The sequence below is a fragment of the Anabrus simplex genome, chromosome 1 (genome assembly GCF_040414725.1).
Source record: "Anabrus simplex isolate iqAnaSimp1 chromosome 1, ASM4041472v1, whole genome shotgun sequence".
Lineage (NCBI taxonomy): Eukaryota > Metazoa > Arthropoda > Insecta > Orthoptera > Tettigoniidae > Anabrus > Anabrus simplex.
Genome location: NC_090265.1, coordinates 1,570,239,486 through 1,570,257,697, shown reverse-complemented (window position 1 = coordinate 1,570,257,697; position 18,212 = coordinate 1,570,239,486). Strand labels below are relative to the sequence as shown.

General features: G+C 37.7%; 1 protein-coding gene across 3 annotated transcripts in view; it reads right to left on the bottom strand.

Moving 5' to 3' along the window:
- LOC136858532 (proteasome adapter and scaffold protein ECM29) overlaps window positions 1-18,212 on the bottom strand; it is a 925,266-nt gene that overhangs the window by 400,739 nt on the left and 506,315 nt on the right. For all 3 annotated transcript variants that reach the window (XM_067138136.2, XM_067138135.2, XM_067138138.2), the window contains one exon: window positions 17,593-17,710. In XM_067138136.2, the coding sequence (XP_066994237.2) occupies window positions 17,593-17,710 (118 nt within the window). The remainder of the gene's footprint in view (window positions 1-17,592; window positions 17,711-18,212) is intronic.

Genomic DNA, 18,212 nt, shown 5'->3' with positions numbered 1-18,212 from the left:
CCCGGATGCAAGCTCACAACCGCGCGCCTCTATGCGCACGGCCAACTCGCCCAGTAAAAGTGATGATTTAAAACTACCACTGTCAAAGATGGATATGAATATGATGTTAAAATAATCAGTGGCACTGATCATTAATGTTTTATTCTAATATGAACAATTATAATTATGCACAAAGTGGTTAAAAATTAATAATATAATTTGCAACAGTATGACCAATATTTAAAAATTATCCACTACAGTATATTATTAAAAAAAAAGGTTTCAAGACAAATTAAAAAAAAATATTAATCTCGTTTAAATAATCCAATACAAAATTCTGGTCAAAAACTAAAATTAAAGACCACTTATCGTTTGTAAAATGGATGAAAAAGTCTGCCAACTGATTATCTGAAAGTGGGAGGGACAGTGTTAGATTGTGGAGTAGATCATCAAGATTCATAAATTGTAAGAATATATACTATGGCTGATTGAGCACTGCAGGTTCACTTGAGATGGAGGAGGGGATCTCCATATCTCAACAAGTAGACGAACATTGCAACATTGTGGCCCATGCAAAGATGACATAACACTACTGCTTCTTTCCAAGAATTCTCTTTGCCTTTATCACCCTCAACTTATTCAAAAGAGAAACAGCTGGCCACTCTTCCTCTGTGGGACAACATAACGTTTCAGCTGACAGTGAGAGCAATAGTCATTTGCTGGAACTCCGCAAGGTAACAAGCAGTTTGATTGCCTCTCTTGCAGCCTTTTAAACTAGTTCCTTTCCATTACTTATATTGAAATGTCTAGCTGGGATTCATTTATCCTTCTAAGTTTTCATGTTTGCCCTTGTCTCTTTCTATTACCCATATTACGGAACATAGTTCCTGTTTGGCATATAAGTGTGGACTGATTGCGGTTGCAGGAATTAGAGCTAAGACTGCTTTTGTGTATTTGCTATGTGCAGGAATGGAAAAGGATGAAGAAGAAAGGTTTTATAAAGCACTACATGATATAGTAGTCAAGGTGAACATTTAAGGGAGTAATAAATCATTTCAATGCTACAGTGGCACAGGATGAGAGAGTAACAGGTGAACGTGGGAAAGATAAGAAATCTATTAATAATAAGTAGGGAACCACAAACGTGGTGGTATTTTTCTGGTGAAAAGAGGGGTTACTTTTATCTAAAGCAGTGTTATTTTCCAATTTTTAAAATAAAAGAGCAGAGGATAAATACTATCTAATCCCCCAGTGAGCTGAAATTAAATGCCTGGTTGTCTCTATGCTACGGGACAGGTTCTAAGCCAGGAACTAAAATTTTCTCAGACTCGTGCAGGACTTTGTTTAAAATGACTCGCTGGGATTCATTTATCCTTCTGTGTTTTCATGCTTGCTCTCATCTTCTACTTCGGTCATTCTATTGTGTGTTCCCTTTAATGTTTTTACCTTTCTTTTTAATTAGTTTTATCATGGTAATATAGTAAGTGAGATTGAATCAAGGTATCGTAAAGCTAATGCAGTGAGCTCTCAGTTGCGATCAGCAGTATTCTGTAAGAAGGAAGTCAGCTCCCAGACAAAACTATCTTTACATCGGTCTGTTTTCAGACCAACTGTGCTTTACGGGAGCGAAAGCTGGGTGGACTCAGGATATCTTATTCATAAGTTAGAAGTAACAAACATGAAAGTAGCAAGAATGATTGCTGGTACAAAAAGGTGGGAACAATGGCAGGAGGGTACTTGGAATGAAGAGATAAAGGCTAATTTAGGAATGAACTCGATGGATGAAGCTGTACGCATAAACCGGCTTCGGTGGTGGGGTCATGTAAGGCGAATGGAGGGGATCTCCATATCTCAACAAGTAGAAGAACATTGCAACATTGTGGCCCATGCAAAAATGACGTAATACTACTGCTTCTTTCCAAGAATTCTCTTTGTCTTTATTCCAGGAGAATAATGGACTCTGCTATGGAGGGTAAGAGAAGTAGAGGGAGACCAAGACGACAATGGTTAGACTCGGTTTCTAACGATTTAAAGATAAGAGGTATAGAACTAAATGAGGCCACAACACTAGTTGCAAATCGAGGATTGTGGCGACGTTTAGTAAATTCTCAGAGGCTTGCAGACTGAACACTGAAAGGCATAACAGTCTATAATGATAATGTATGTATGTATGTATCATTTGTTAGTTCCTTTCAATTACCCACATTATGGAACATAGTTTCTATTCGACATGTAAGTATGTACTATTTTATGGCTCTGAATAATACTTTCACATATGCTTAAAAACTCTAGTTTTTCCCCTGCCCAAAGGAGTGCCATAGGTGTATTACCCCCACAGCACGTTTTTTCCCAGGCGGTAAGTCATATGTGAAAAAATTTTGGTTGACTGCTATGCTGGAACATAGGCTACTTACTTAACCTCACTACTGTAGAATTCTTGAGCTGAAGTCATGTTTACGACCAGTCGTTTCTTCATCTGATTCCTAGAGCAGGGGTAGTGTGGTACCAATATCTGCATAGCAGTTGGTTTTAAGACCTTAAAACATGGTTTTTGGGGCCCAGATAAATACTAAGTATAAAGTCAAATTTTGAAGTATAGAGATGAAGTTATAATTTTATGTAGGCCTATATATTACTATTATTCTATCAGTAAGGTGTCTCCCTAGGGGTAGGTTTAAATCTGACCGTGCTTTAAATGCCTGAGGGTGGTGATATCTTGCAGAAATATGCTGAACTATTTGAAGAGTACTGGATTTTCAAGTTTATTAACTGATGTCTGTACTTCTGATTTTGGACTACCACCCAGGGACTTGGAATGTGTACAGTTTAGTTGAATATTGTAAATGTTTAGGATCTGGCACAAGAATGCTTACGTCTTCTGCTTCTACTACCGGGACTTAAATCAACCTATCATCGCCCAAATCGCACCTAAAAAAATAGGGGTAATCTTGAACCTTATGCATCTTAGCTGAACAGTTGAGTTTGGTGTACAACATTTTGAAACATCCCTCAACGCAGCAATGTGCTTCACAGTATGGAGATTCTGGTGAATTCTCCGGCAAATGATCACTGTATGTAGAATTGAAACATTCATTAACCTCCTGAATAACTTTATGTATGGCTTGATTATCTTTTTTCCTTCTAAAAGTTAGCAATGAAGGAGTTGATCTTTCAGAATGATTCCACCCATGTGATCAATATAGTCTGCAAGAGGAACAGGCTTTTCGTGACAGTACAGTGTGTTCAATGTGATGGTTTCTGCCCTATGGAATGTAGAAATCATCACGACATCTTTATTATCACACCCCATTAGGATGGAAACATGTTCAGAATGCCAAGCTGTAAGTTCCCGTTCCTTAGTTTCCTGTTGATCACATCTTTTGGAACATCCTTTCTGTTGATCCACAAATTTCGTAGACAGATAGTTTTCAATGATAATGATGATCCAAAGCAGCTGACCTATAGAAATTATTCACCCACAACAAGTATTCTTTGTCAATATGTAGCTCCACAAGAGAGAAAACATTAACGTAAGTTTTTGTTGTGTCTGCTGATGAATATGTGATTTCAAATATGGTGTCTTTCCCTGGGTGTACAAGGTGCTTGGGAGATAACTACAAATATTGTCTTCTGCTGGTTATCGGTAGGGTGGTGAATACAAATGTCAAAATAATGTACTCTTTCAAAAATAAAATGTTTATAGCCCAGGTATTATTTAATGAAGAACAACTTAAGGCTTTGCTGACACAATATTTTCCAGTGTGAAACATTCAATTCTTGTACGTAGAAAGTTTTCATACACCTACATGAAGCTGCAGTGCAGTGATGCATTTAGAATTGCTTCTTACACATTATGCATGCATACTACTTGAATCATGGTACAGCAGGTGGTATAAGCCAAGAGGTAAACAAAGCTACTACCTAACTCACCAACACCACACTTCACTACAAGCTATACTCCCATGGACAAACAATAATTATTATTAAATTAATGTTGTATGGTCCACCTTTTCAACACTATAATATGCAATCTTTGAATTACATTTATAAACTAGGGACTAGTTTTGGCCTTGGCTGGCCATCATCAGCCTTAATGTAATACATCTAATAACTAAAACATGTACAAACACACAATTGACATTAAAAGTCTGGGATGAACTATGTTTTAAAATATGACAAAATTAAATTAGTTCCCATAGTGCTTGTTGTTAAAATCATACTGAAATGCTGTTGGACATTGTTAGGACGTCACACGAAGATATGGTTAAAACTGACACATTCTTAATTTGTGGCTGGTATAAATTTGCACTTTAGTGTGGTGTCCCTGAAGTTAACCTGAACAAATGATAAAATTAATGAACCAAAGGAGAAAGCGTGTTAGTAAAATGGCATAGGTTTATCAGACTTGGTACGTCTCGTTGCGGCATGTGGTGTGCAGCCTATTGTTGTGTGTCTCAAACTGACGGTTGTGAGATTAAAAGAAAACGGAAGGGCTGGGGCAGGAAGAGAGAGCGGGGCAAGTGGAAAGGGTGGGGCAAGGGGAGAGGTTGAGGAAAGGGGAGAGGGGGTGGGAGGAAGGGGGGGATTAAGGCATGTGGGAAAACAGATGGCTGCTGAGGAAAGGTGCTGTGAATAGTATGAAAAACTGAATTAAGACTTGTTGGTTTGAAGTTTCTAAAAATGGGAATTAGAAAGTCAAACAGGATATTTGGCTTTTCTGAAATGTTATTAAGATTCTGATTCAGGTTAAAATATTGATCTATATGTATGAAGCAGCTTTCAGTAATGTTAAGGAGGTGTCCTTTGTTGATGATTTTGAGAATTACCGTATCTTGTTTATTTAATTTATTGATAAATTAAACAAATTTAAAAAGTTTTAAAAAGTTTAACATTTAATCCAATTGCTCTCAATTCATTCAATATTGTAAACATGTATCCTAGCATACAAATTTCCAAGGTATACACCATCATTCAAAACAATTTAAGCAAATACAGCGGCCTAAGTACGTATATTAGAAATACAGGATTTCATGTCTATGCTTAAATTAGTTATAAGCAACAATTATTTCACCTTCAATAATGTTATTTATCAACAAGAAGGATCGGCTATCATATCGCTGGCCTCGGATATCTTAGCCGAGATTTACTTGGATTTCTCGGAACAAACCAAAATTGGTAATTTTGACATCCTTTTCTGGGCATGATATGTAGATGACACCATAGTAATTACAGATGAGAGCATTACAGACACTGCTACCACCCTCATCAATCTAAATAACATTAACCCGCACAAAAAATTCACACTTGAATCCAAAATTGGACGGAAAATTAATTTTTAGACTTAACTATTTAACTTAACTATTATGAGACACCTAGACTACTTAAGATATAAGACTTTCAGAAAACCCACCCAAACACTCACTACAATCTGTCAAGATTCTTCACACCCCCAAATTCACAAATGAGCAGCAATGTTCCAATGTCTAAAAGAGACCTCAAAAAGGAGTTGAACACGATTCGTAATATAGCTAAATCTAATGGATACAGCAATTTCTTTATTGAAAGAATAATCAATTAATATAAATATCTCCCTTCTACCACTATGAAAAAAGATAAACAAAAGAACTCCTCTCTTTCTATCTTTACCTTCAACGAACAAATTTACAAAGTCAGCAACATCCTTAAAAAGTTAATGGATCTGTTGATTTTAGACTTAACTATAACACGCGACAAAAACACATTTGACTTCCAAATTTACAGAAAACCCACCCACACTCCAATAACAATTAAAAAAAATTCATCTATACACCCCAACTCCCACGAACAAGCTACTTTCTATACTTTAATTTACAGAGCTTTAAAAATCCCATTATCACCCAAGAATCTAAAAACAGAAATTCATTATATTAAAAACTTAGCAAAATTCAATGGCTTCAAAATAGAAATAATCAACCGAATAATTAATAAAATTAAATATAAACTAGCAACAAACCTCGTCCCTGAAAAACCTAAAACATCTAAATTCACCACCTTTACATACAATAATCCAGGCATTTACCAAGCAACAAACCCTCTGAAAAAACAAAACATTAACATTGCCTTCAAGACGACAAACACCAATCACAGCCTATTTTTCAACCACAATACACTCAACATGAACAATAGTATTTACTCAAACTCAGGCATATACAGGCTCAAATGCACGCAATGTGAAAAATCATACATAGGGCAAACAGGCCGGAGCTTCCTTACTAGATACTAGGAACACTATAATGCCAATAGACATAATAAATTTTCAGCCATGAGTTCACATATGAAAGATACAGGTCATCATTTCGCAACTATCGAACAGGACCTAACAATCATTAAAACAGTAGATAAAGGAAAATTAATGAACGAATTAGAAAACATTTACATATATCTAGATCAACATTACAACAAAGACATAATCTCAATGATCCCGTCGAAATAAAAAATCCCCTATACGAGTCTTTACCCAATTTATTACAATCTTTAAATCCAAATTTAAATAAAATCCTTAAAAACCTTAAACTAACTTCCAATAAAGATTCCAACTTCCCCTTAAAAGTAACTCCCTCCGTCCCCGCCCCTGCTAATGTTCCACAGCCAACGGCATGTAGGTTAAACCCTCCGTCCACCTCCTCTTCTCCATTACACTCCTCTTCCTTAACTCCCTATCTTCAACAGCCAACAGCGCGCAAGCTCAATGCTCCGCCTATTTCCGTTCATCCATCACACCCCTCTCCATCAGTTCCACACAGATACAACACACGCCATTCAAACCTCACTCGTTCCGAGACCATACAAGCAACAAGTTCATACCGCAAAAACCGAGAACGTAAGTAATTGAATTTATATCAATTCCCCTAATTTAACCGTTTTTCCTCTAAACTTCTTACCTGTTTATTCTCCTTTTAATTACAGATTCTGCACCATATTTCTTCAATAATCAATCCACATTCAAAAACTACAGCCAACACGTAAGAATGTTCCCATTTAACCATCGGTATACGAGCTGACAAAATCTGTACAGCGGCACTTATTAGTTAACTTCTCACAACTCCTTCAACAAAAATACTGAGACCGTGATCCCACTTCGTAAAATATGAAATTAATGGATTGATTGGACACAACTTTATAATCTACATGCGCCATACTACAGTTTCATTACGACTTTTCAACGAGAGAGGTTTTATGTTGTCCTGAGTGGCCATTGGATTCTAATTTGCTCTCCATTTAAAATCAGGTTGCTTCCAGCCGAATTTCACGAACCTTGATACGGCAACTTTAGCCATAGACTTTCTTATTATTTATTTGGTCAAGGCCTAGTTTGTACAGTTTTATAAGATCATTTTAAGATTGCTGATGTAATAACCATACCAACTCTTATTTCCTCGCAAACATTTTAAATAATTTTTAATTGTCAATTGTCATTTAAGAACTCATGATTGCACATATTGTATAATATTCATCCTAATTTTATTCTCATTTTATATACTTTTTCTTATATCGACAATCAGGATCCTGATTTTTACCTTTAGCATGAGTGTAAAAAAGGCTGATGATGCCCTTTTAAAGGGCGAAACATGTCCCTTTAGACCTTAGTTTAATAGGATGTAAGTCCTAACTTTGCAAATATTATTTGTATTGAATAGGTTGACTAATAAAATTTTAATAATCTTAAACTGATGTACATTTTCAATACGGACCAAATATGAAGTTTGTAACATGTAATAAAATGATAAGTTCGGCTGATGTTAATTTAGACTTTAAAACATTATTTGTCCATTATAGAGATCCCTTGCAGTAAAGATTGTTCCTCTTAGAATTGATTACAGGTTCATTCTGTTTTGGGATTTGAATTGAATGAATTTCTTATTTCATTATGTAATGTCGTTGAGCAATATTCATATACATAGTGTTTCGTCTTTTTTGCTAGTGTTCTTAAAATGTAGATTGACTTGATAGGAGTGGGCTGGTGAACCGGAATTTCTTGGAGCATTACATTCAAGGTCTTTGAGGTTCTAGAAATATCTCGATCCAAGATGGACCTCAAGCACTACGTTGTCGAGAATAAAGCCAGAGAGCTCTTCTGCACTCTATTTGCCACCTCCTTTGTGGCTAGTGTATCTTGAGATATTATACTGCCGAGGTATGTAAAGCTTTTCACACTTTCTAGTGGATGATTTCCTAGCATGATGTTCGCAGGTCGTCCCTCTCTGTTTATTGCCATCACTACGGTTTTGAGTTTGCTTATCTTGAGATTGAACTCCTGGAACTTAACCTTCCATTCATTGAGTCTCAACTGTACTTGTTCCTCAGTTTCTCCCCAGATCATAACATTATCAGCAAAGGCCATTGCATTTAGTTCATCAGAGGTTTTCTTGATGTTCTTCATCATGTCATCCATGATGGTGATAAACAATAATGCAATGGGGATAGTGCACTGCCTTGCTGGACTCCACTTTCGGTTTGACCAAGATGAATGTCCGTCACCCAATCGCACACAGCTGGTACAGTTCTCATACAGCATCTGAACTTTCTTCAACGGTCCCTGTGGCACATTACTTTTTCTCAGGCATTCCCATATCTTCTCTCCTGCAGTGCTGTCACATGGCTTCTCAAAGTCAAGGAAAACCATGAACAGATCTTTGCCTTTTCCCCAATATTTTTCATTAACATATGGACACTGAAGACTAGGTCTGTTGTGGACCTGTTAGATCTGAAGCCATACTGTTCAAACTGTGGCTGTAAGATGACTCTCAATCTGCTTTCTAAGATTTTCTCAAGAAACTTAAGCCCATGAGAAAGGAGTGTTATTCCCCAGTAGTTGGAGCATTTTCAGCGATTTCCTTTCTTAAACAGGGGGATAATGACATCCTTACTCCAATCAGTAGGTATCTTGCCATCTTTCCAAACTGCATTAAGCACCCTGTAGCCACTGTAACCCTGGACTCCTGCTGCTTTAATCATGTCCTGGGGATTTCCCTTGTGGCATCTTCTTAAGGGCTGCTTCTCTTTCTGCCCATGTAATGGGAGGTACCTCTGTACAGGTTTCAACAGCTGGTTCTTTTGTTCTCTGATCTGCTTCTGTCCTGTTCAATAGGTGATCAAAATGATTCCTCAGAACCTCTCTGATGTCCTCTTCTTTCCTGGCCAGGTTTCCATTAGGATCCTCAATCCCTTTGATGGTTTCAACTGAATTCCTTTTGTTTTTGATCACACTGAACAATAGTTTTATATTGCCTCTGCTGTCTTCCTTCAGTTTTTAAGTAAATTACTCCCAGCACTTTATCTTCTCTTCTACTAATCTTTTAAATCTCAATTTCTCGTCCCTGTAAACTTGCTCAAGGTCTTTGATCTTCCCCTCGTCCCTTACCTGTTCTGGCTGGGATTTCTTTCTATCTTGTTCTTTTTGTGCCATATTCCTTTCCTTTATTGAGGATCTTACTCTCTCATTCCACCAGGGTGTTTCTTTTTCCCTTACTCTCGCACTTGTCTTCCTGCAAACCTCTATTGTTTCTTTTATCAAGGTGTTTTTAAATCTTGTCCACTCTACCTCACCACTCTCCACTTCTTCCATAGGCAGTTTTGTCCTCTTATACGGTCCTGATAGTCTGTCCTTTTTCCAATCTGTTGTAGTTCCCACACCTTACATACATACATACATACATACATACATACATACATTATCATTATAGACTGTTATGCCTTTCAGCGTTCAGTCTGCAAGTCTCTGTGAATTTACTAAACGTCGCCACAATCCTCGATTTGCAACTAGTGTTGTGGCCTCATTTAGTTCTATACCTCTATTCTTTAAATCGTTAGAAACCGAGTCTAACCATCGTCGTCTTGGTCTACCTCTACTTCTCTTACCCTCCATAGCAGAGTCCATTATTCTCCTAGGTAACCTATCCTCCTCCATTCGCCTCACATGACCCCACCACCGAAGCCGGTTTATGCGTACAGCTTCATCCATCGAGTTCATTCCTAAATTAGCCTTTATCTCCTCATTCCGAGTACCCTCCTGCCATTGTTCCCACCTGTTTGTACCAGCAATAATTCTTGCTACTTTCATGTCCGTTACTTCTAACTTATGAATAAGATATCCTGAGTCCACCCAAGTACACTTTATAATCTCCTATATCTTCCTCGTTATCTCCCCTTACCCGAATATCACTTACTCCTAGCACATCCAGATGCATCCTCTTTGCTGACTCAGCCAGTTCTACTTTCTTTCTTCCATAAGCCCCATTAATATTGATAGCTCCCCATCGAATTTCATTTTGCTCGCCAAGTTGTTTCCAAGGAGTCCCTCGCCTGTCAAATGGGAGTGGGACTCCGTTACTCCCATAGGTCCGAGGCTTGCTTAAAATATTCTGAGCTCGGTAGATTCATGAAGCAGGATGCTACCCTACTTACACATAGTCCAAGTGAGGATCTCTCCTCTAACGGGTTATGGACCACCGGTGGATTGTATAGTCCTTGCCGCCTGAGCACAAAGAGGGCCAGGACTCGGAATATGTCCGAGATGCCCAGTCCCATTCCATAGTAACTGGTATCCCGACTCTCAGGACTACTTACTAGGCCACTCAGCTGTTGCCCATGGTTCACGAACTAGGACGTGACTACAGTAACTCACAAACCTGAACCATTCCACACCTTAATCTTAGGTAATTTCCTAGATGTTATCTTTGGTACATTAATGTCTTTCAGATCTGCTACTAATAACCAGTGGTCGCTATTGAGGTTCTCACTTGGAATCACCTTGACATCAGTAACAAGTCTTTCTTTATCTGTAATGGCATAGTCAATGATCGTCTTGCTCTTTCCATCCCAGCTGTAACGGGTAATCTTGTGACTGACTCTTTTGTTGAACCAACTGTTTTTGACTACCAAACAGTTTCTTATGCAGAAGTCTAGGAGATGTTTGCCTTCTGAATTCCTTCTCCCATAGCCATGTGGTCCCATCACCTTCTCATTGCCATTCCTGTCTGTCTCGAGCTGTGCGTTGAGGTCCCCGATGATGATTGCCCTCTCTTCACTGATGATCACGTCTATGTCTTCAAGAAATTTCTTCTTTTCGTCTTGATTGCAGTCCATCTGAGGGGCATAAACTTGCACCATTGTCAGCTTCTCTTTCCCAAGGTGAACTGTTGCCTTTATTATCATCTCATTGATGTACTGGATCTCTGTAATACCTTCTAACTCTTTAGACAATATCAATCCTACTCCATTTCTCATCTCTCTGCTGTTACCATGCCAGTAGAGGGTATAGATTTTCCTAAACTCTTTCTTCCCTTTACCTTCCATTTACTTTCACTCAGTCCCAGGATTGATATTTTCCTTCCCTCTTCTCCGGGGTTGTTGCACAATCGCAAAGCTTGGCCTACCACCAGGCTGTAAGTCATCATACCTGGCGTGGGTCTGCGTGTGCTGTTATCTACTCCGAGTTCTATGTTTGCATCTGAAGTTTGTATAAGAGTTGAAAGCGATTGCAGTTAATCTCCAACCGACTTGCTAGGCCTAATGTTAGAGAAGATTTTCTGTCAGGGTTATCTCCCTTAGCCTTGAACAGTCCCCTGCCACATTTGCAAAGCAGCAGCTTCCAGTTGAATTTATGTGTCATTTCCTACACAATGGCTTCAACAAGCCCCCTAAGGGTGAACTCCTCTGCCCATAGCCATTGGTTTTCCCTTAGCTTGTCAGGTTCGGTAACAGCTGCCCAACCCTCAGCTAGACAGTTGCAGGTAGTACCGTCTGTCACATACGGTAGCAGGATGTACCTGAACTGACCATTATAGTGTAAACACCAGCTGGCTACAGTTCCTTCTCGCCATTGATGCTGACATATAGGGAGAGAGTACCTTTACTGCCCATCCCCTGCCCCAATATTTTCCCCAATAACAACATCTACCCTACTATGGCAAGCTTTCACCCATTAACCTCGTGCGTTCTAGTCCTTTCAAGTTAATATGCAGTCTTTTCTCGGTCATTTTACTGAGTTCAGTGCAATCATGAGTAAAAAAAAAAAAAGCCATGCAGTATGTATTTCTGAAAGTTGGTTAAAGGAGAGCCTTTCTAACTCACTAGTTTACATACCACATTGTATTTTGTTTGGAAATGTTCAATCCGGTAAGCAGGACGGTGGTGTTGCAATTTATTGTCGTAGTAACCTTAAATGTAAAATAACTGCAAGCTCTTCTAACAAATACTGAGCTCTTGCCCGAATATCTCTTGGTTGAGATGGTTATACACAATATAAAAATCTTAACAGGAGTAGTTTATGAAACTCCCAAAGTGGGCAGTATATCTGACTTTGAAACAGTCCTCCTTGTCTTGATCCCATCCTATGAACATATAATATATGGCAACTTCAACGCTAACTTACGAAAGCAGGCATATCACGCAAGCCAACTACGGATTTTGTTTGAAAGTTGCAATACACACATACTACCACTAAATGCCACAATCCACACAATCAAATTGAATAGAATAGTACATACTTTAATCAATCAATCACTACTGATCTGCATTTAGGGCAGTCGCCCAGGTGGCAGATTCCCTACCTCTTGTTTTCCTAGCCTTTTCTTAAATGATCACAAAGAAATTGGAAAATTATTGAACATTTCCCTTGGTAGGTTATTCCAATCCCTAACTCCCCTTCATATAAACGAATATTTGCCCCAATTTGTCCTCTTGAATTCCGACTTTATCTTCATATTGTGATCTTTCCTACTTTTAAAGCCACCACTCAAACTTATTCGTCTACTGATATCCTCCCACGCCATCTCTCCACTGACAGCTCAGAACATACCACTTAAACGAGCAGCTCATCTCCTTTCTCCCAAATCTTCCCAGCCCAAACTTTGCAACATTTTTGTAACGCTACTCTTTTGTCGGAAATCACCCAGAACAAATCGAGCTGCTTTTCTTTGGATTTTTTCCAGTTCTTGAATCAAGTAATCCTGGTGAGGGTTCCATACACTGGAACCATACTCTAGTTGGGGTCTTACCAGAGACTTATATGCCGTCGCCTTACTACAACCCCTAAATACCCTCACAACCATGTGCAGAGATCTGTACCCTTTATTAACAATCATATTTATGTGATTACTCCAATGAAGGTCTTTTCTTATATTAACACGTAAGTACTTACAATGATCCCCAAAAGGAACTTTCACCCCATCAACACAGTAATTAAAACTGAGAGGACTTTTCCTATTTGTGAAACTCACAACCTGACTTTTATCCCCGTTTATCATCATACCATTGCCTACTGTCCATCTCACAACATTATCGAGGTCATTTTGCAGTTGCTCACAAACTTGTAACTTATTTATTACTCTGTACAGAATAACATCATCTGCGAAAAGCCTTATCTCTGATTCCAACTTCTTTACACATATCATTGATATATATAAGAAAACAAAGGTCCAATAATACTGCCTTGAGGAATTTCCCTCTTAATTTTTACAGGGACAGATAAAGCTTCACCTACTCTAATTCTCTGAGTTCTATTTTCTAGAAACAGAGCCACCCATTCAGTCACTCTTTTTTCTAGTCCAACTGCATTCATTTTTGCCAGTAGTCTCCCATAATCTACCCTATCAAATGCCTTAGATAAGTCAATCGCAATACAGTCCAATTGACCTCCTGAATCCAGGATATCTGCTATATCTTACTGGAATCCTACAAGTTGGGTTTCAGTGGAATGACCTTTCCCAAACCCAAACTGCCTTCTATCAAACCAGTTATTAATTTCGCAAACATGTCTAACATAATCAGAAAGAATGCTTTCCCAAAGCTTACATACAATGCATGTCAAACTGACTGGCCTGTAATTTACAGCTTTATGTCTATCACCCTTTCCTTTATACACATGGGCTACTATAGCAACTCTCCATACATTTGGCATAGCTCCTTCAACCAAACAATAATCAAATAAGTATTTCAGATATGGTACTATATCCCAACGCATTGCCTTTATTATATCCCCAGAAATCTTATCAACTCCAGCTGCTTTTCTAGTTTTTCTAGTTTTCTAGTTTTCAAGTTAATAGATCTCATCATTAATCCTAACCCTGATAAGGCACTCTATTATGGGCAATTCTGTGTATCCGGTATTTTGACTCACAACTTTATCTAGCTCTCACATATTCTATCCGAAATCTAAATACAAATCCCAGTACATAACCTATAATAGAGACATACGCAGAATCAATGTTGTGCCGTGGAATAACACTGAATCATTAACGGACGGTGAAACAAAAGTTGAAATATAATTCTACAACTCTATGACAAGCATGCACCTCTTGTATAAGTAACAGCTTCCCCTCCGGCTGCCGCTTGGCTCTCAGATAAAATACGTTCATTGATGGCTCAGGGTGATGCTATATTCCGTTGACATAAACGCAAACAACAATTCGGGCGGCCTCCTCAAGGCTTACAAATTGTTATTAAATAAAAAATACAAAATGTAAATTAAAATATATATACAGTATATAGCTATCAGATGATGGAATCCATGAACACTTCAATAACATGGAAACAGCTTCAATCTATAGCTGTCTCTGTGGATCCTTGGTAGAGTGTCGGCCTCCGGATCCCAAGATAGCGGGTTCAAACCCGGCAGAGGTAGTCGGATTTTTGAAGGGCGGAAAAAAGTCCATTCGATACTCCATGTCGTATGATGTCGGCATGTAAAAGATCTCTGGTGATACATTTGGTATTTACCCGACAAAATTCATTAAATCTCAGCCATAGATGCCCAAGAGAGATCCGGTTTACTTGGTCTGCCATCTAGTGGGCCTAGAGTAAAACGGAACATCGAAATTGACGAGCAGACAGCCAGATGGCGTCAAATCGAAATGTCTGCACACGGTAGCTGAGGCCATACGATTATTATTGTTTTAGCTTCAATCTATGGGCACAGAGAGAGCTCCCCTCCACCCTAGTCAATGACATTTTAATCTTAATATCAATGAACTAAAGCAACATTCTGTCACCACAGGAGTGAAACAGACCTGTGACAATATGCATGAAGATATAAATAATTTGCTTCAAGCCCCCAATCCAGCAACATTAATCCATTAATGAGACAAAAGCCGCAATTAAATGAATTACTGTTGGATTTTTTTATTATGGACACTTGAGTTAAAACATTAATCACAAATGAATGGACAAGCTTATTTCAAAATGAGTTATACCAATAATTTCCTTGTTTAATTCTGCATTAGAATGTATGAGACAAATTGTTATTGATGTTCATTATATTTCATTTGTGGCTGTAGTTATTACTGTCAGGGTTTATGGCTTCTTCTCTAGTAACCACTCACTTAAGAACATATAATGGAAAATTACTTGTCTGATGGTAATGAAATTTTTGTATGTTATAGCCACATGTATTCGTAGTGTAATTCTCAAGTTACAATTTGTTTCAACCACCCCAAAAATGTTCTCATCATTTTCCTAAAGCAACTTTTCTCAGTCCAAGATAAACGTACAACAATTACAATTTTATTTTAAGAAGTAAATTATAAATAAAACTTTTTTTTTTGTAAAAAACAACAATTACGAGTAAAAATTGCTAAGAATATATTCATTACAAGTACTCAGATTAATTTTACTCATTTACTTCTGTGCCACACCTAGTGTTTTCTATACTTATATCCCAGAATGGGCTTGTGAGTCTATTCCTTGATATAGAATTCACATGTCTGTTACTTGATAATGATAACTTTTCTCTGACTAACATCTACCTCTTTCACGGTTAGACAGATGGCGCCTCATACTGCTATGATTTTCCAAAGCATTTCTTTTCAATCCTAATTTGTTTGCTTTGCTCTCCGAGATAAAAAATGGAAGCCTTAGTAAACGAGATAGACAAGCTATATTATGAAACATGTTTCATTTCATATAAATGGTATATTAAGAAAGATTCGCTATTTAACATACGTGGCTCTCTGCCTTGAGCTAAAGTACATGATTGATTCATACAGATGGACCTTTTTCCAGATATTTACTTCTCTACTTCCTTCGGATTGCCACAGCTATGCTAATCTAGTGTTCATTATGATCCCAGTTTTGTTTTGTTCTTTTTTCCTTGTTCTGATCGTGGAGAACTTATATTCATATTTCATATTTTCATATTTTGCCGGATATATATACATATTTACGTATCTGTTCCTATATAGGGACAAAAAGGTAGAACTAACCCGTTTTAATTTACGTGTGTGTGGTGCTGTTTGATTACTATGTATTTGTATTCGAGACCATGTCTTTTTCACTCCTCCTGTGACGTTTTGGTTGAGCTCACATGACGACGTGTATTTAATACGCTACTTAGGAACAATTCATATTCGCTACCGTGAAGGGATATGAATGCGTCCCATTCTGTATTTGTGGTTAGACTATTTCTATGATTGGGTGAGCTTTGCCTTGTATTGCAGCCGCCCTAATATTTGGATCTGGACCCTCAGATCGAGCTCATGGACCTTTGAGTCACTTATCTCATGCTACTGCGGTTTCGTCGTGGTGTGTCTTGAATCTGTATTTATATTGCCTTGTGCATAGGGTCTCTCGTTGTGCTTGTATGAATGCGTTGTATGAATGTTGGGTTTGTTATTTTTTTTGGATACCTTATGTATGTTACTTTCTGTTTTTCTGGTATGTTTGTCTATTTGATTGCTTTATCTCTATTCCTGGCTGGTTTAGCCATTTTATTTTTAAATTTTGGGATCTGATATTAATGTTTTCCATGTCGTCTTTGACGATGGTTTATTTTCTGTGTAGCTATAGCAACACCCCTTATCCTTTCTCCATGTCACCTCTTTGGGGGTTGTAATAAAATCTGTTGGATGATGTGCTTCCTTTTTTCTTTTTTATCTTTAAAAACTTTCACGAGGAGTTACCTTTTACTTTTTTCTTTTTTTGCTATTTGCTTTACGTCGCACCGACACAGATATGTCTTATGGTGACAATGGGATAGGAAAGGCCTAGGACTTCGAAGGAAGTGGCCGTGGCCTTAAGGTACAGCCCCAGCATTTGCCTGGTGTGAAAATGGGAAACCATGGAAAACCATCATCAGGGCTGCCGACAGTGGGATTCGAACCCACTATCTCTTGGATGCAAGCTCACAGCCGTGCGCTCCTAACCGCACGACCAACTCGCCCGGTAACATACCTTTTGCTGGTAATGTGTGAATAGGGATGAATATCATCTATCCCTATGTACCTATAAAGGAGAAATAAGTTAGGAAGTCTTTACGATGGTCTTTATGTATTGCTCATCATATCTCTGCACCAGCCAATATTATGAAAATAAACCCCAATCTGTGTTAAAACTATTTCTGTCTTCGGTTCTTGCCTTTTATGGGTAATTCTTTTATATGAGAGGCCCGGGTCCAGCTCATGGTTGTCATTGGACCCGCCCATATTTTAAAATCCTCGGGGTAGTGGGTGAACTTCTCAACTCTGCACATCGACCCCTCCAACTATGAACATTGTATTTGCATAATTTATACTATGTAGATACGATGTTCTTAGTTAGATGGGTTGATATGCATATATATATATATTTGTACAGATTTACCTTCTTTGAATTCCAGATGGCATTATGATTAGCCAGGTGCATAAATTTGTAGATGAGTTCTGGCTGATTGAGATCAGAAGCCAAATCACACAACTCCTTGTAGGTTGATAGATTCCCTCTACAAGAAAACAAAATAAAGCCTATTATACATATATATGTATACATTGAATAACATTACCTCTATAAAATCACAAAAATAGTTTTACAGGAAACAGATACTATAACATCAGATATTCATTATTAAGAGTACATGAGACAAGAATGAAAATGAATGACATCTATATTTAATCAAGTGGACTGAAGATGAGAAAAGTGTTAGGTATGGAGAATAGAGGTGAGCACAGAGATAAGGATAAAGTTTTACAAACACATTCTTTAACAAAACAAAACAAAACAAAACAAAACAAAACAAAACAAAACAAAACAAAACAAAACAAAACAATAATAATAATAATAATAATAATAATAATAATAATAATAATAATAATAATAATAATAATAATAATGTATAGTAGTTGGGAATACATACTGTTATATTTTGATATCATTTAATTTTAATTTCTAGTCATCATTATCACAGATAATTACTCGCTTAATGAGTGTAACATTTGTCTTCTGAG